The sequence below is a fragment of the Chlorocebus sabaeus genome, chromosome 5, assembly GCF_047675955.1.
Source record: "Chlorocebus sabaeus isolate Y175 chromosome 5, mChlSab1.0.hap1, whole genome shotgun sequence".
Taxonomy (NCBI): domain Eukaryota; kingdom Metazoa; phylum Chordata; class Mammalia; order Primates; family Cercopithecidae; genus Chlorocebus; species Chlorocebus sabaeus.
Genome location: NC_132908.1, coordinates 26,100,726 through 26,120,183, shown reverse-complemented (window position 1 = coordinate 26,120,183; position 19,458 = coordinate 26,100,726). Strand labels below are relative to the sequence as shown.

At 43.3% G+C, this 19,458-nt stretch overlaps 1 protein-coding gene and 1 non-coding gene across 3 annotated transcripts in view; one reads left to right on the top strand and one right to left on the bottom strand.

The window, feature by feature from the left end:
* The window catches only part of XPO6 (exportin 6), a 117,095-nt gene that overhangs the window by 17,609 nt on the left and 80,028 nt on the right, over positions 1–19,458 (top strand). For both annotated transcript variants that reach the window (XM_007988709.3, XM_007988719.3), the window contains one exon: positions 15,164–15,254. In XM_007988709.3, the coding sequence (XP_007986900.3) occupies positions 15,164–15,254 (91 nt within the window). Of the gene's footprint in view, positions 1–15,163; positions 15,255–19,458 lie in introns of those variants that run through there.
* Positions 17,653–17,778, bottom strand: LOC119621241 (small nucleolar RNA SNORA25). Its single transcript, XR_005237808.1, has one exon. It is a non-coding gene; the product is annotated as a small nucleolar RNA SNORA25 (small nucleolar RNA).

Below are 19,458 nucleotides of genomic sequence, written 5' to 3'. Positions count from 1 at the left end.
ATGTTGGCCAGGCTGGTCTCTAACTCCTGACCTCAAGTGGTCCGCCCGCCTTGGCCTCTCAAAGTGCTGGGATTACAGGCGTTAGCCACCATGCCTGGCCATGTTTAACTGGGATCCTTGGGTATGGGGAAATGTGTTTTTAGGTGAGTGGTTTTCATGGTTCTATATATGTATATGTATAGAGCTTACTCACTGTTTTTCATAATTAGAAGGTGTTCCACCGTGTGGATGTACTTTATTTAACCAATCCTGCCTTGATGGAAACTTAAGTTGTCTCCAATCTTTTGTTTTACAAACGGCATTGACATGAAGATCCTTTACACCTAAACTTGGGAGGAAAAATCACCAAAAGTGTATTGCTGGGTGAAGTTGTCTTTGCGTTTGAAATGTGATAAATATTGCTAACTTGTCTTCCCTTAAGGTGGCACCAGTTGTCTTGCCATCTCTGTATGAGAGTAAAAGATGTAATTTCAGTTCATTGTGATCGGTATCATGTTGAAGCCCAGGAGTGAGGAGCTCTGAGGGTGGGGATAGGGGGACTGCATTAGGCTTCACAGAGGTGGGGATGTTTTCAAGGAGTCAGGAGCATATTAGAGGAAATAGCGTGTGTGAAGACATGGAACTGTTATGTGGAGGGGAAAGGGTGAATTTGGGTTTGGCTGAGGCAGAGGATAGGTGGGTGGCTCTGGATGGTGAGGTGGGGACAGTAAGTCAGCTAGGTTAGGGCCAGGTGATGAAATGGTTTAGTCACCCCTGGTGGTCAGGTAGCAAAGACCCTGGGTGGCAGTGGTGATGGGGCTCGCGGTTGAAAGATACTTGAGAGAGAATGTACAAACCAGTCTTTTTAGCAACCATTTTTTACCCCCCCCAAAACTTTCTAGACTTGTTAGAACCAGAATCACAAAGCTGGGAATGGCTTTAGCACTGGGCTTTTCTGGTGCTCTGTAGGCCCGTAGGGATTCTTGAAGGTGTCACAGGTACTAGGTTTGGGAGTACAGACAGGCGTTTGAGAACCCCTCCTCTACCCTTATTAATTAAGCAGTTTCTCATTTAGTCTGCTTTACATGGTGGGGTTCTATGCAATATTTCCTTCTTTAAAAAGAAAAAAAGTGTTTGCTGCTAGAATCATGAGTTTAGTCCCAAACTCTTACTGTCCTGAACACACAGATGGAGGCCTGTGGGACATGTTTTCATTCTTACACTCTTCATTTGCAGCAGTGAGAGGTGATTTGTATATAAAAATGAAAGTGAAAAGGCATTTGGCATTCTTGGGATGTTTTTGAGCATTTAGCTAATTTTTTATGTAGGATTTTTATTTTGTTCTTTTTTTTTTTTTTTTTTTTTTTTTTTTTTTGAGACAGAGCCTTGCTCTGCCGCCCGGGCTGGAGTGCAGTGGCCGGATCTCAGCTCACTGCAAGCTCCGCCTCCCGGGTTCAGGCCATTCTCCTGCCTCAGCCTCCCGAGTAGCTGGGACTGCAGGCGCCCGCCACCTCGCCTGGCTATTTTTTTGTATTTTTTAGTAGAGACGGGGTTTCACCGTGTTAGCCAGGATGGTCTCGATCTCCTGACCTCGTGATCCGCCCGTCTCGGCCTCCCAAAGTGCTGGGATTACAGGCTTGAGCCACCGCGCCCGGCCTTTTTTTTTTTTTTTAAAAAAAAAAAAAACCCTCATTGACTCACCAGCGAAATATGCAGTGAAATAGTTTTGCTCATTTATGGATAAGGGTGCTAAGGGATTTACATCCATTGATGTCATTCCCACAACTACTTGGTGAGGGAGAGTACGGTTGAAAGTTCATTTTGCAAGTGAAGAAACTTGAGCTCCGAGAGGTTAGGTAATTTGCTCAGGGGCATGCAGATAAGTAATCAGGAAGTCATCATCAGGTGCGACCTGCCCTGACTCCACAGCCCACACCCTTCAGTTCATATTACGGCATTCCCAGGACATGTGTACCCAGCCACCTGTTGGGGGTGGAAGGGCCCAGGAAGAAGAAGGGTGTGGGATTTCTGGTCAGTCTTGGCTTTGTGCTGGTGCCTATAGAAGGGGCAGAGCTTCGAGACGGACTGAGTCACTTCTAGCAAAATTGGTTGAGAATCGTGGGACGGGTGATGCGTGCTTGCTGTGCGAGGATTGAAGTCTCATTAAAAATCCCATGTAGAGTCATCTTCACCATCCAGGGATGTGAGCAAGGCCAGGGTCCCTGGCTGAGTACCTGTTTCGTTTCACTTGTGCACCGACTCCCTCCAGAAAGGCACCGTCTCCTTTCCTGCTGCTCACTGTCACCACAGCCACCACTACCACTGTTTTGCCTTTCTAATCCAGTGTCTCGCCAGTGGGGTGAAGGGACGGAACTGTGTATAGTTCCAATATTACAATATCTTTTTTTTGTATTGTATAAATTATAGTTTATTAGTAGAACCCGGGCACATGAGAGTGCCTGTTTAGAGAGTTGCTTTGCAGCGTCTTCTCCCTTTGTGGCTAGTAATGATCTGCAGGGATGGGAGGAGCATTGAGAACCTATTGGCCAGGAAGAGTCACTTCCTCCCGACACAGATCTCTCCTTGTGCAGTGCCCTCACACTTCCTGTGTAATGTGGTGCCTTCAGAGATCCCCCAGCAGCTGTCACCCTGGTCAACGTTATCTATATTTGCAGGGATACTTAAGGACCCTTTGGCAATTGGCAGTGATATCTTGAGAGCCTTCGAGGAATGTGACTGAACATGAATTTAAAAAACGTATAAAGGTGGCACTAGGTGTATTCAGAGGGACAAGCTGGTGGCAACTTAGGGGGACTTTGCCTTTATAAAAGCAGACCCACACATGGAGTTTACATAAGAAGAACTTACAGTGAGGGAGAGAAGACTGTATTAGCCAATATGTGCACAGTGTACACACCTGAGTACTTTCAATATGAAGAATGCTCCAGGAGCTTGCGGGGTTTGCTCATAGTTCCACAGACTAGAGTCAGTAGAGCCAGGACTGGCTCTAACCTGGCACTTTTTGCCTGCTGTGCTTGGCCATGTACCCCTCAGTGACAGCGCTGTTTCCCATTAGAGAAAACAAACCTGTAAGTTTTCTCATTTCTTGTGTAGAGGGTAACCTTCCTGTCCCCTCATTCTTGCTTTAGCCTACATTCAGGGGATTGTTGACTGCACACCAGGTGGGAGCAGTATTGGGGCATATTCTTCTGGGCCCGTCTCCACCCTCTCATTTCTTCCTTTCCATAGGGGTGATTTATCTGATTGGTGCACCGGGGAGAGCCTCACTCCGTTGGTCCACATCTACCAGGTGTGAGGTCACTGCATCAGAACACACAAAGCCTGGCTTTGTGCTTGAACTCTCTCCCCAGCTTACCCTTAAGAGAAGCCTGTCCTCAGCTGTGTCCTACCTTCCTTTCACCATTCTTTGTCCCTAGGTCTGGAGGCGGGTGGCAAGGCCAACTAGAAATGGGAAGGGCGAGGCGCTGCAACTTTGCCATTGACAAAGAGGATGGTAGACTTTGGTTTGCTCTCGACTTCTTGAGACTTTATGGCAATTGGGTGGAACCTGGAGGAGGTGATTATGCTACCCCAGTTCCCAGTAGTAATGCAGTCTAGAGATTTTTACCGAAGTCAAATAATATGTTAACTTTTTTTTTTTTTTTTTTTTTTTAATGAGATGGAGTCTCGTTCTGTCGCCCAGGCTGGAGTGCAGTGGCATGATCTCAGCTCACTGCAGCCTCTGCCACCTGGGTTCAAGCGATTCTCCTGCCTCAGCCTCTTGAGTAGCTGGGATTACAGGTGCCAGCCACCACCACTCCTGGCTAATTTTTGTTTTTTTTAGTAGAGACAGGGTTTAACCATGTTGGCCAGACTGGTCTCGAACTCCTGACTCAGGTGATCTGCCCGCCTCAGCCTCCTAAAGTGCTGGGATTACAGATCTGAGCCACCGTGTCCAGCCATTATGTTAACTTATTTAAAATGCCAAGTCTATCTGGGAATAATTCAGGATGAAAGCGGTTTTACAAAAGAGACTGGTTCTTAAATAGCACAGGTGGTAATAGCAGCTGAAATGAAATTACTCACCTGAGCAGTAGTGTTAATCATCATGTTAGATTTGCAGCATGCTTTTAGAGTGGTTTGTCAGTTTCGTACTCATTCATTACCTGATGTCATCCAATGCCAGGTAAAGCCAGCTCATTCATCATCCTTAAAACCCTTGGAGCAGAACTCCTCTGTGCTTCCTCAAGGGGTGCAGGGAGCTGTCACTGGGCAAGAGCTCTGGTGGCCTGCCTGTGTCTTCACTTGACCCACAGCTGGCTGACTTTGGGAGGATGCTCTCTTGGCTTCATTTTCCTCGTTGTAGAACAAGATTGGACTTGCTGTGCTCTGGGGTTTGTTTACTTCTGTCTTAAGATTCTGTGATCCTGTTTTAGGATTTCTTGGTAGCATGCCTTGTGTTAATGTGCCCAGTAAGTATCTTTTGAGTTTAATACTAGGCATGCAGATATAAACATCCATCCTCCTGGGATATGTACCTGGGAAAGGGAAGCAGATGGGACTGTGAAGAGAGAGCCTATTCTTGGCTGTATTACTCATTTATTTTAGACAGTTTCTTGCAGAATAACTATTTTTATCATTTACTTTTTTGGCTGTTTAATTAAAGCCTTCTGACTGGAATATAAATAAGTATATAAAATATATGTGTTTTAGCTCCTAGGGGATATGGTTGTTGCCCAACCAGTAGATGCAAACATTTTAATGTCTAGGCTGTGTAACCGTGGTGAAAATAAACCTGGCATCTGAGAGAATAATTCCTTCCTATTGTATCCTTTTCTCCGTTTCTCTTTGCCATATGCCAAGCTAGCTGGGAGCAGCCAGGAACAGCCAGGAGCAAGGTAGAGGGTACCAGCCAGCGGATGGTATTTTAAAAACTGTTTATTTCAAAATGATTTCAAATAGAAAGATTTCAAGGAATAAGTGTTACAAAGATCTCTCATACCCTTTACCCAAACTCAACTATCATTAATATTTTTCCTGTTAACTTTATTATTTGCACATTCCCACTCTATATGTATATATAGGCATATATGCACGTACATGCACGTACATTCACACACACATGTATTTTTTTCTGAACAATTTTAGAGTAAGTTGCCTTTGTCATGGTCCATTGCCCTGTATTGTGTATTTCTTAATAGGGGCATTCTTCTACATGACTATAGTACAGTTACCATCTTCAGTTAATAGAACATTGATTCAGTACTTTGATCTAAGCTACTACCACCTTTATTCCAGTTTTGTCAGTTGACTTAGTCATGCCTTACATAGCATTTTTTCCCTCCAGTCCAGGATCAGCCTGTGGTCAGGTGTAGTATTTACTTGTCATACTCTTTAGTCTTTAGATTTGTTGTCTAAAATTATGGAAATCTGGCTGGGCATGCTGGCTCAGGCCTGTGATCCCAGCACTTTGGGAGGCCAAGGTGGGCAGGATTGCTTGAGGTCAAGAGTTCAAGACCAGCCTGGCCAACATGGTGAAACCTTGTCTCTAATAAAAATACAAAAAAAAATAGCCAAGTGTGGTGGCGGGCACCTGTAATCCCAGCTCCTTGGGAGGCTTAGGCACAGTAATTGCTTGAATGGAGGTTGCAGTGAGCTGAGATCGTGTCTCTGCGCTCCAGCTGGGCAATAGAGCTAAACTCAGTCTCCAAAAAAAAAAAAAAAAAATTGTAACTGGTGCACTTCTCCATTGGTAGCTAATTGGTGAGTCTTGGTTTTATGAATTCTCCAATAGTACGTGGATGAGTTTTCCCAGTGTAAAACATACCATCCTCTGTATACTAAGATGTTTCCTCTAATTGGTTTCCGTGGGGAGAAAATATGCTGCTTCCACTTACCACTTACCACAGTGGGACCAGTTGAACTTCCTGGCTCAGACACCTGGCAGTCATCTTGCTTCTAACTCTTGGTCCTCAGCAGTAATCAGTGGAAGAGACAGACAATCTGGGCACTTTATGCAAAACGAATAAATAATGGAGGAATGTTCTGCCATTGATAAACTTTATGGTAGTTTTGGATTAAAGGAGAAAAGTGCTTTTTTTTTTTTTCCCTTGAGACAGAGTCTTGCTCTGTCGCCCAGGCTGGAGTGCAGTAGCACGATCTCGACTCCCTGCAATCTCCACCTCTCCAGTTCACACCATTCTCCTACCTCAGCCTCCTGAGTAGCTGGGACTACGGGCGCCTGCCACCATGCCTGGCTAATTTTTTGTATTTTTCGTAGAGATGGGGTTTCACTGTGTTAGCCAGGATGGTCTCGATCTCCTGACCTCATGATCCCCCCGCCTCGGCCTCCCAAAGTGTTGTGATTACAGGTGTGAGCCACTGCACTCGACTGAAAAGTGCTTCTTAATGACTAAAATTATGTTTAGATGCAGCCAGAGTGTGTGTTTTAATCAAATATTAAATGTGTGGAGATACTGTGCAAAGTTATGTCTAGATCTAAGCTGCAGACAAGACAACAAGAAGTGTTTCTCATGCAAGGGGATGACTTTGTTCCAAATACATGTTAATAGAGGGGTGGGTGCGCCTGCCCAGCCTTAGCAGTCCTGTTACATGCTGTGGTTGTCTGTTTCTTTGCTTCAGTAGAAGACATTTTTTTTTCCCCCTGCAACTCTTGTACACAATGTTTAGAATTAATTACATCAATGTATATTTGTACCCCAGTCTTCCCTCTGCTTGGCCTTACTCCATCCTATCACAGTCAGGCTAAGGAGAGGAACTCACATGGGTGTGGCTGGAGCCGAGATTCCGGCTGGCTGCTCACTGGCTGTGTGTCTTTGAGCTAGTCATCCAATGTCTCTGGGCTTCCCTGATTGGCCTGCTGACTGCTAGACTGGTGGAGGGTCAGTGGACTTCACCACATTTTCTTTTTTTTAAATAGAGAAATAAAGTGAGATTTCTACTTCAATATGGTGTGCGGTTTTTTTTTTTTTTTAAAAGGAATTGTCAGTTGGGCACTGTGGCTCGTGCCTCTAATCCCAGCACTTTGGGAGGCTGAGGCAGGCGGATCGCTTGAGCTCTGGAGTTTAAGACCAGTCTGGGCAACACAGTGAAGCCCCAGCTCTACAAAAAATACAAAAATCAGCTGGGTGTGGTTGTGTGTGGCTGCGGTCCCAGCTACTTGCGAGGCTGAGGTAGAAGGATAGCTTGAGCCCGGGAGATAGAGTTTGTGCCACTGTACTGAAGCCTGGGCTACAGAGCAAGACCTGTGTCTCCAGAAAATAAAAGGAAAAGGAAAATATCTACGGGCTGGGATGCAAAAGAGCAGTAGTGACGGGAGGGAGAGATGGGAGGAAGCCTTGTTCTGAATGTCGGTCTCCTGACTGGGGCTTCCTTGATGCACTTTTCTATCTTTCTAGCTTTTTGAGCTGAATGACTTCAGGAGGGGGATAGGTAGATGTCACTCGCCTTGGTTCCCGTGCATGTTATTTTAAGCTTGGTATTTCATCTCATACTTGTGTGCAGGCCTACAGGTCAAAGATTTTTTTCCCTCCTCTGTTTTTTTTTTTTTTTGCAGTGGTGAAGGGTGTAGGGAAGTGAGAGTGATGATCTAAGAGTTTAGACATCTATGGTAATCCTGTTAGCTTTCAGATAAAAGTTTACATGGCGTGTGTTGTAACACACCGGATATGTTTTGCATACTTTTTAACCTTGGTTGGCAGCAGGGATAGAATCACTTTTCTTGGAAACCTTCATATACAAGCAAATAGGGTAATGACACTGTTCTAGATGTGCCACAGGGATAGTTGAATGGGACTCTGGGATACTAGTCCTCATTTTGTTGAGATTTGCTATCAAGGAGCCATGAACCTGAATATAGGAGGCCCATATGATTCACCTCCTAGTAGATTATACAAAATGTGGCTCTGGGAAAGGGTGACAAAAAGCTTAATAGAAGTGGCTTTAAAAAATAGTCATTTTTGACTGGTCGTGGTGGCCTATGCCTGTAATCCCAGAACTTTTGAGAGGCATAGGTAGGAGGATTGCTTGAGCCTGGGGATTTTAAGACTAGTTTGGGCAACATAGCAGTACCCCATCTTTATTTAAAAAAAATTAAAAGAATAGTCATTATTGCCCAATATTAATTTTGTAAAAAAGTTATGCTTGGAGGGGGTTATTTTAGAGGCCATTAGGTAACATGTTACAGATTTAATCAGGGTTTGAGGAAACCACCTTCTAGCTGTCACATCTTAGGGAAAAGCACCTTGTTATCCACCTTCAGTCTCAGTCTCAGTGTTAGCAGTCTCCTGTTTTTCAACACAGATTGAATCTGCGTGTGAGCAGAAGTCTGCTTATGGTCAGAGCCCTTGAAGGGGAAAATGTAAAGAGTCACATGTATCTTCAATTTGGAGGAATTAGCAGTATTCTTGAGAAACTGAAAGTGATATTAACAGTTTTCTTGTTCCTTTTACTCTCTTGAATTTGGTCTTTAAAATAGTTGAGCACCAGTCCATGGTGGATATTGTAGAAAATACAAACATACTAGATAGAGCATCTTTCCAGACAGTTGATGTTCTGGTTAGAGAGAGAAGCCTAATATGATGTATGAACAGTGACTTTCAGCCCACACTTTATGCCTGACATTGTGTTTACTATGTATTTTACATTTTATTTAATTCTCAGAATGACCCAGTATGTTAGGTACTTTTACTATCCCCATTTATGCACAGGAGGAAACAGTGACACATTAAATAACTAGGCCAAGGTGAAGCTGCGCGTTTGGATTCAAACTTGGGGAACCTGACCCTAGAGCCTGCATTTATTTTGCCGTTCTGAAATGACCAGAGTAACAACACCATGGGCAAAATTCTGTAGTACTGGTTACAAGTCAAAGACAAAAGATGAAAATGACCTGATCTGTACTGTAACCTGTATAAGAAAATTCATGAAGGTTAAACTATAAAGTGTAGTCTCAAGAGCAAATGCAGGATGGGGCTAGGTACTTGCTTATGATACCATGAGTGTTCAGACTGGAGTGGCTTCCTGTGGTGAGTAATGTTGAATCAGGCATGCTTTCCTTCTTATCCTCCTAGTAAACTTCTTTGCTCTTCAAAACCAGATCACCCCTGTGAAGCTTTCTTTCCTTCAGACAGTTAGTTTTCTCTTTGGTCTTCTGAGGCTGTTTATATCTACGCCAGGACTACAGGATGTAACTGCTAGACCACCTTCAGTTCTTTGAAGTTAGGGACCGTCTTACTCATCATCGTATCCCAGGGGCTTAATTTAAGCAGTATCAGTTACTTAGTGCGTATTGGATTCTCATTTGTCCAACAAATAGCTGAGTTGCTTAGTCACTCCAGCATTAAAGCTAGGTTTAGAATAATTGGAGCAGAAAATTAGTTGGGTGTGATGGCATGTGCCTGTAGTGTCAGCTTCTTAAGAGGCTGAGGTGGGGAGGATCGCCTGAGCTCAAGGGTTTGAAGCTGCAGTGAGCTGTGATTGTTCCACTGCCCTCCAGCCTGGGGTGATACAGCAACACTCTGTCTCTTAAAAAAAAAAAAAAAAAAAAGGCTGAATGCAGAGGCTTCCGCCTGTAATCCCAGCATTTTGGGAGGCCAAGGTAGAAGGATCACTTGAAGTCAGGCATTCAACACCAACCTCGGCAACAGAACAAGACCCAGTCTCTACAAAAATGAAAATAAAAATCAGCCAGATGTGGTGGCGTGTGCCTATAGTCTCAGCTACTCGAAGCTGAGGCAGGAGGATTGCTTGAGCCCAGGAGTTTGAGGCCTCAGTGAACTATGATCGTGCCACTGCACTCTCGCCTGGCAACAGAGCGAGACCACGTCTTTAGCCAAAAAAAAAAAAAAAAAGAATAATTGTGTCAGAAAAATGTTTATTTAGGAGAATTTATCTGGCGGTAAAGTACTGGTTGGATTGGAATTGGAAAACCTGATAACCAGGTAAAAGCAATTATAGTAATGTGGGCAGGAGATGATTAGGGCTCCGTAGAAATAGTGGTGAGGGAGAAGATAACAGTCCGCAGACCTGATGGTGTTGGCTGTGGATGGAGAATATGGGGAAGAAGCAAAGGCGATCTCAAATTACGTCACCCTTCCCCTTCTTCCAAGTTTTCATTTTTAGGTGATTATGAGTCTTGGTGCACTTAGTAGTCCCTTAATAAATGAGGCAATGGCATAGATCTCTGAACTGCTGACCCATGAGCAGCAGCAGAGTGAAAGGAGCAGATAAAGTCAAGGCAGGCACAGTCGCAAGCTTATCACCTTTGCAGATTTTAACTGTTTCTGGAAAAGAAAACTTGGGTTTGTTTTAGATCTATACAGAGTATGTTCTGAGCCAAGTTTAATTCGTCATCTTGCCCAGGGATTTTAATTTTAAGTGTATGTGCCATTTGCTATTGAGGTGAGCCAAGTAACTCTTGGGGAAGCATAGGCTTATGGGATTGTAGTACCTTGTGCTGCCACCCTGGCAGCTCTGAAGAGATGGTTCCTAGAAATCAGGAGCCTCATGCTCACGCTGTTACCTGCAGGCTTATTGCCAGTTCCCAGAGCCACAGTTGTGCTGATAGAGCTAAAATACAGTTTCCAAGGAGTCTGAAAACACCAACATGGACTTTAGAAAATGAGGATTTTAAAACATTAAGTGTTTAAAATTGCAGTATATATATTTACATACAAGCAGATAAATCGTAAAGTTGATCATCTTTGTGTAACTAACACTGAGATAAAATAGACTATTACTAGAATCCGTTCTCCTCCAAGGTAACCACTAGTCTGATTATAATACCATAAACAAGTTTTACTTATTTAAATTATTATTATTTTTTAAGAGACAAGGTCTTGCTGTGTTGCCCAGGCTAGAGTGCATCGGTGCAATCATACCTCACTGCAGCCTTGAACTCCTGGGCTCGAGTGATCCTCTTGCCCCAGCCTCCCAAGTAGCTGGAATTATAGGTGCGCACCACTGTGTCGGGCTTTTTTTTTTTTTTAAGATTAATATAAAGTGAATAATGAATAATGTGTTTTGGTTTCTTTCACTCTACATTGTGTTTGTGAGATTCATCTGTGTTGTTGCATGTGTCTATATTCATTCCTGTTGTCTTATAATATTCTCCTCTATCAAGAAATCACTATTCATCCATTCCAGTGATGATGGATATTTGGGTTCTTTTGACTTTTTGGGTATTGTGTATAATAGTGCTATGAACATTTGTGTATATTTTCATTTGGTATACATGTAAAAATTTCTGTTGGGTATATATCAAGGAGTAGAATTGCAGGGTCATAAGATATGCATATGTTTAGCTGTCAGTTTTCTAGAGTGGTTGTATCAGTGTATACTCCCACCAGCAGTATATGCATGTTCTGGTTGCTCAGCATCCTCATCAACACTTGTTATTGTCAGTCTTTTAAATTTTAGCCACTGTGGTAGATGTGTAGCAGTACCTTATTTTAAATTTGTATTTTCCTGATAACTAATGAGACTGAACACTTATTTATAGGCTTTTTGAATATCCTCTTTTATAAGTAATTATTTGCCTGTCCAAAAAAATGGAAGTCCTTTGTTTTTTTTTTTTTTTTTTCACTGATTTGTAGAAGTTATTTTATGCTCTGATATGAGTTCCCTGTTTTCCATTTTGCAGATAGCTCCTATTTTGTGGCTTTCTATTACCCTCTCTCCATTGTGCCATCTGATGAACATTTCAACTTATCAGTCTTTTCATTTATGGTTAGTGGTTTATGTGTTCTGTTTAAGAAAATTTTCCCTACCCCTAGATTGTGAAGATACTCTGTATCTACAATCCTCCTGGAATTTTTGTGTGTGACTGTGTCTCACTTATTTTTAAACTAATCTTGCCTTTCCTTAGTTTGTCAAGGTCTGAGGCTTAAATCCCAAGCACAAGGTGTAGGAGGCAGTCAGATAAATTTTCTTGTTCTTCATAAATTAATGCAGCGTAGGAGATAAAGTTTTTGCGTAGCCTTTGGGAATGGAAGCCTTGTCTCCCTACCATACAATGGCACTTGGATTTTGTTTTATGTTCTTTGTCCCTTTCATTACTTGAAAGTGTAATCTGCTTGGAGTATTACCTCTTCCTCACTTGCAGTTAATTCCTTAACTCACCCCAGTCTACATTCTGGCTTCACCACTTGCTTGAAACAGCTGGCCAAGGTTCCAGTGGCCTTGTTGCCAAATGGGAGCCAGGGAATTCTCCAGTATCCTTGAACCAGTATCCTTGAATGTGCCTTTTATGTCTTTTCTACCTCTGTTCTGATGGTGTGATGTTGGCAAATTCTCAGCCTCCTTATTTTTACCCCGTATACATTTACGTAGCTTCATTTTGAAATCTAGTCTGAAAAGCCCCACTAGATGTGATTGGGACAAAGCCCTTAAACCTGAGGGCATGAGTCTCTAGTTTCAGAGTAGGCTTGATCACTTGTGTTGTTTTGCTTTGGTCTATTTTCATTTGGTATCTGAGACCAAATAAAAATGAGAGCAGCCGTAACTACAGATTAGATGATTCCTTACGGTTTATGTAGCAGTTTTACATGGATCGTCTCATTGGATCCCATATCACCGTGTGAGGCAGGTATTGTTGTTACAGATATAGAAATAATTAAAAATGCAAGCAGCACTTATTTGTTCTTGTTGGGAAACACCTGGTGATGCCCTGGATTACGTTTTGGAGCTTCCTTTTTCATGTAGCCATCATTTAATGGGAGAATGCATCTTTTTTTTTTTTTTTTTTTTTTTTTTTTTAAAGACTAGTGAAGTGCAATAGTGAGAACGGGGGAAAGAGTAGAACAAGGAGTTGCATCTGTAACTGACTGCAAACAGTCCATTGAGGTAACTCAGTACCTTTGGACCAGCCCATCTGGGATTCTTAGGAGTACTTTTGTCCTTCCACTTTCCGCAGGAACCGTAACTTCTTCGGTTGGGGCAGAGTAAAGGGTAGGTGGGACCGGGAATGGAGACAGAGTTGGATTCTTTTTGAGATTATCAGGAACTTGCCAGTAATCATTTATTTCTCAACTCTCTTCCTCAAGAATCTAGTACTAAATAAATTTTGGTGGTTGATTGCCTGGATGTGATAAGCTCACATTTGCTTCAGGATCTACTTTATAATGATTCAACACAAGAAGAAGTTGTGGAGAGATATGATTTGCAGATGTTCCCTTAGTTTCCAGGAACACATTTTGGCTCCAGAAGAACTATTTATTTATTTTAACATGCGCTATTTTTCTTATTCTTCTGCATCTTCCCACAGCCTTTTTATTTTAAATAGCAAATCCTTTTTTCAAATGAAATGGCATACCAGACTCGATTTATGAAACAGTCTACGGCGTTCTTTTATTTATGTACACTCATTTTAGAGGTTTGCATTTATAGCATTTATTTATAAAGTAAGTGAGAACAGTGAGGCTGTTTTGATCAACACAAACATTTGAAACAGATTTTAGAAGATTGCAGTCTTATTTTAGCTTCACTTTTCAGATTATTTCTGGGTTTGAAAAAATAGATAGTTTTTAATAAAACAGCTTGGCTTGCAAGCCAAGGATATTTTTTAGTTAAACCGATATGGACATTTGAAAGAGGAGTAGGGGGCTAGGCTAATCTTCATCCTAAATATAAAGTTCAGGGAAGAAAGTCCCTCTCACTCACAAGCGCTCAAACTACTATACGATAATTCATCATTCATTGTGTCACAGTTCAGGTGTCATTGCAGAGCCATCATTCTGTGACCTCAGTGTGGGAGGAACAGATGTGCCTTGCACTGTATGAACGTGGCCCTGCATTCTGTGTGGTGCATTTGAGTGTGTTGGTTGGTGTGCACACGCTTGTGAATCAAGTCTGATTCAGCCTCTGTAATTGGTACTGAAAAGTGCTGGTTTTTCCACAGAGATGAAAAGTTCTTCAGTCTTCACAAAGTCACTTCACTATAGTACACCCGACGGAGGCCTCTGGTGTACTATAGTTTGACATGTGACACATTTGAGTGTGGGCTTGTTGTTTTAAAATGCAGTTTTTATAGTCAGGTCTCAGTCCATGGGTGATGGAGAGGATATGGGGAAGGGAGATAGGTGGGAAGAAAGAAGTTAAGAGATGATTAAAGAATCAGAACTGCTGCTGGCTCTTGATTATCTCTGGGGTAGAATTATACCAGTGATGACTAAAAAATAGTTTGGGAATGGTTACCTTTTTGAAGGCAGGTTGTGTGAAGAGTGTTAACCCAAGGTTATTTCTGCAACTCCTCTTACTTGAATAAGAATAAAGGAAGTGGGATTTGGGGCTCAATATAAACCCCAAAGGGAGAAGATGAGCACTGGGGGCCTTGGGCTCCCTCTCCTCTCATTTCCAATCTGAGCAGTTCTGCTGAGAGTCTGGCTTTCACTGTGGGCCTGTGGTTTAGAGGAACTAATTTTGAATCCCTATTTAGCTTGGTTCTCAGCTGCACTTTAATCTCTGTTGGCTGCTCATGTGAGATTGAGAATTGACTGTATGACTCCTGGAATGCCTTCAAAAACCACCAAGAATCCATGGCCAGGTGCAGTGAGTGACTCACACTTGTAGTCCCATTGCTTTGGGAGGCTGGGACGGGAATTCAAGGCTGCAGTGAGCTATGATTTTACCACTGTACTTCATTCTGGGCAAACAGAGACCCTGTCTCTTAAAAAAAGACAACTCTCCCCGGTTCCCCTCAAAACCCCCTGAGAATCCATGAAGCAGTTTGATATAAGTGCTGTGAATCAAAATATGGCAAATTATTCAGACGCAGGAGAAATGTATCAGGGATGGATAGTCTATGAGGAGCTCTGGCCTTCTTGAATCTCCCCACTCTGCCCATTCAGGAAGGGCCAGGGGCTAATTTACTTTCAACCATGATTCCAGAGTTGAATTTTGAATTTCCTCTTTCCTTAGCATACATAATTGAAAATCAGCTGCACAGTAGCATGAATTTATAGAGGCTGCAGCAACAACATGGGGTTTCGAGTCAGCTGGGAAATTCCCTTCAGTTTTTCTGGCGTATACCATGCATTTGAAGAATGTTGAACCAAGATTTTGAGGAAGTAAATTGCTCTTGCTGTTGAATGTGACCTAGAAGGAACTGAGGAACGGTGGAACTGAAGATACAGCTTATTGATTTTTTTTCAAATTCCTTTGTTAGGCATCTGAAGAAGCCTCTCTCAGGGCACTGGAAAGTCTGATGACAGAATTTTTTCACGATTGTACGACCAATGAAAGAAAACGTGAGATAGGTAAGTGGAGCATTGACTTGTAAAGAGGAATTTATAATGAAGAGACCCCGGTAGGGAGGAAGGAGTTGTTCATAGCCGTGACTGCATGCTTTCCCCTTGAATTCTTGCTTTTTTCGCTCTGATTCTGCTGGTGCGTCGCTGGGGAAACCCTTCCACTTGACCAAAGGAAAGAAAATCCATCACTATGGATCTTAATTTCAGCGATGTTGTTGAACTTTTATATAAGAAGCCTGCGACTTCTTGGTGGAGGGTCTAGGGTGAGTGGGACATGGTCTCGCTGTGTTGCCCAGGCTGGTTTTGAACTCCTGGCCTCAAGTGATCCTCCGTCTCAGCCTCCTGAATAGCTGGGGTTGTAAGCGTGAGCCACCGCACCTGGATGGTTATTTAAAGAAAAACAGTAACAACTCTGGAAAGTGTCAAAATCAACATGTTTTGCTGTGCAGAAGTCTGATCTGAACCTAATATTGCCCAGAAATCCCAAAGCTGGTATTACATTTGAGGACTTCCTGCTGCCTGGGCAACATAAGATTCTGTCTCAAAAAAAAAAATTTTTTTTTTGAGTCGGAGTCTTGCTCTGTTGCCCAGGGTGGAGTGTGGTGGCACGATCTTGGCTCACTGCATGCTCCGTCTTCTGGGTTCGTGCCATTCTCCGACCTCAGCCTCCCGTGTAGCTGGGACTGCAGGTGCCCGCCACCATGCCCAGCTCATTTTTTTGTGTTTTTAGTAGAGTACAGGGTTTCATCATGTTAGCCAGGATGGTCTCAATCTCCTGACCTCATGATCCGCCCGCCTCGGCCTCCGAAAGTGTTGGGATTACAGGCGTGAGCCCCTGCCCCCGTCCCCCCCTTTTTTTTTGAGAGGGAGTCTCACTCTGTTGCCCAGGCTGGAGTTCAGTGGGGTGATCTCGGCTCACTGCAACCTCCGCCCCCTGGGTTCAAGCGATTCTCCTGCCTCAGCCTCCCATGTTCCTGGGATTATAGGTGCCCACCACCACCCCCGGCTAATTTTTTGTGTTTGTAGTAGAGACGGGGTTTCACCCATATTAGCCAGACTGGTCTTGAACTCCTGACCTCAAGAGATCTGCCTACCTGGGCCTCCCAAAGTGCTGGGATTACAGGTGTGAGCCACCGTGCCTGGCCATTAGTCTTCGATATTCTGACACTCTATTCTTTGAAGTCTTTTTTTAGATTATAATTGAAATGCTTTTGATTCTTTAATTTTTGGTTTGCAAATCAAATATTGCTCACCTTGTTTTTTTTTTTTTTTGAGATAGAGTTTCGCTCTGTGACCCAGGCTGAAGTGCAATGATGCCACCTTGGCTCACTGCAAGCTCCGCCTCCCAGGTTCACGCCATTCTCCTGCCTCAGCCTCCCGAGTAGCTGGGACTACAGGTGCCTGCCATCACGCCCAGCTAATTTTTTGTATTTTTAGTAGAGACGGAGTTTCACCGTGTTACCAGGATGGTCTCAATCTCCTGACCTCGTGATCCACCCACCTCGGCCTCCCAAAGTGCTGGGATTACAGGCGTGAGCCACCTCGCCCGGCAAACATTTTTTTTTTTTTTTTTTTTTTTTTGAGATGGGAATCTCCCTCTGTTGCCCAGGCTGGAGTTCAGTAGCACGATCTTGTCTCACTGCAACCTCTGCCTTGCTCACTTTCTATTTCATGAATTAAACATAGAACCTGCTGAACATGTTCATATTCTCATCTGATCTTAAAAGAGATTTAAGTAGCCAAATGCTCCAGATGCCAAATTTGAATGCAGGCTGAGGAGAATCCGGGGGTTTGTTTCTATACAGTAGGCTTGTCTTAGTTCAGTTCTCTTTGTACCTAGTCATTGTAGCTTTATTTGAGTGTGTGGGCTTGGACCTCTTATTACTTCTTTCCTATGGTCTTGGAATAAACTCTAGGCTTTTCCTAGTTTGGTCAGAGAAAGGAAGGAAGCCTTTTCTTCAAAGGGCTCCACCCACCCTCCAGCAAAGGTAAATTACTAGTGCTCTAGAAATTGATAGAGCTATTAGCAGGGACCTTGAGACCATGTGGTCATTGTAGAGTAGAGGAAACAGAAGCATCAAGGAGGAGCAGTGACTCACTTGGGGTCAGACTCAGAGTCTAGAACAGAGCCCAGAGTTCCTCAGTTCCAGTCCGGTTTGACTTCACCTTGGGGATTCACAGAAACCTTTGCTTAATTATTAAGGCAGGCTGTTAGCTTCCTTTTATGGATTTGTAATTAACTTTTATTTTTATTAAAATAATTTTTTTTGACTGGGCATGGTGGCTCATGCCTGCAATCTCAGCCCTTTGGGAGGTCAAGGCAAGTGGAATACTTGAGCCCAGGGGTTTGAGACCATTATGGGGAACATAGTAAGACTCCGTCTCTACAAAAATATGTTTCCCCCCTTATATCTCTTCAGGAAAACAGCACCATTGAGTGCTATGGCATCCTATAGAGAACTTCAGTCTTTGGTCATAGCGTTAAGAGCTCATGGCTTCACAGCCTTGTGAGCCCTCTTTGAAATGATCTAAAATTGAAAGGCTGGGATTTTTTTTTTTTTGAGACGGAGCCTCACTCTGTTGCCAGGCATGCAGTGGCGCAGTCTCGGCTCACTGCAACCTCCGCTTCCTGGGTTCAAGCGATTCTCCTGCCTCAGCCTCCCGAGTAGCTGGGACTAGAGGCGCGCACCACCACGCCCAGCTAATTTTTGTATTTTTAGTAGAGACGGAGTTTCACCATGTTGGCCAGGATAGTCCATCTCTTGACCTTGTGATACGCCCGCCTCGGCTTCCCAAAGTGCTGGGATTAACAGGCGTGAACCAATGGGCCCAGCCTTTCTCTTTTCTTTTCTTTTTTTTTAAAAGAGATAGTATTTTGCTCTATCACTCAGGCTGGGTGTAGTGGCATGATCATAGCTCATTGCAACCTGTGCCTCCTGGGCTAAAGCTTCAGGCACACCAAAGCTGTTCATTTTGACACTCTCCTAAGTTGTTGAGTTTTTTTTCTTTAAATAGCCTTCTGGGCATGGTGGCTCATGCTTATAATCCCAGCTCTTCAGGTGGCTGAGACAGGAGGATCACTAGAGGCCAGGAGTTAAAGACCAGCCTGGACAACATAGTAAGATCTCCTCCTGCCTCAGCCTTCTGAGTAACTAGGACTACAGGCATGTGCCACCATATCTAGTTAAGTTTTTCTTTGTTTCGTACAGATAGGGTCTCAGTGTTGCCCAGGCTGGTCTTTGAACTCCTGGCTTCAAGCAGTCCTCCTGCCTCAGCCTCTCAAAGTGCTGGAATTACAGATGTGAGCCACTGTGCCTGGCCTTTCCATGGATTTTTTTTAATGAGGCTGCCTCGTTGGATTTAGCTTAAGTTGTAGGGAACTAACAGCAATGACTTGAGGATTAGAAGAAACTGCTGTGTATTCTGCTTTTTCAAAGGCTTTCTAGAATCTCTCAAAGTTGTGGGCCTTTGCACTTTTACCCTTTTTGGATTATATTTCATGACCAGTGCAGCAGCTCAAGGTGACTAAGGGACAGCATGTCCAGAAACATAATGGTAGCCCCGTAATGCTTGCTGCCTTGTGGGTTCTGGCTGATGCCATCAGCAGCCTAAGGAGGAGGAACACCTTTCTAACCAACGTGGTGTGTGGACAGGGCTGCTCGCCACAACACTCGTCATCGTTGCTCTTGCCTCAGGTCATTTCACTTTTTTGGTGGCAGTGTTTTAAAATAAAACCAACCCAAATGAAGAGTTAGCCATTTTGAATTCCTTGCATTTTTTTTCCTTTCCTCTCTTTGTAGGGTTAGTCTTAATCTTTACTTTTTCTGCCTTTCTAGCCATCATTTTGTGTGTGTGAACAATGTAGACTCCACTGAAGATTTGTAGAGGAATGGTGAGGTGCTAGAATGTAGCTCACATTCAGAGGAAGTTAGCTAGCAGTTTTAAGAAGATGGAAGGGTACTCTTAGAACATTCCAGCCACACATTAGCTTAAATAAGAACTTTAGCAGTGAAAGTTTCTCTGCCTAGAGAAATATCCATAGCAAGGTGGCTTTTAGATGGCTGAAAACATTGTCAGTGTCCATGGTCACCTCAGATGCAGAAAAATATTGTATGATTTATTCTTTCTATCTTGAAGAATCTGCTGGTTTTGACATCATTTACATTATATGCAGAGAGGAATGTTTAAATAGTAATAAGATAGCCCAGCC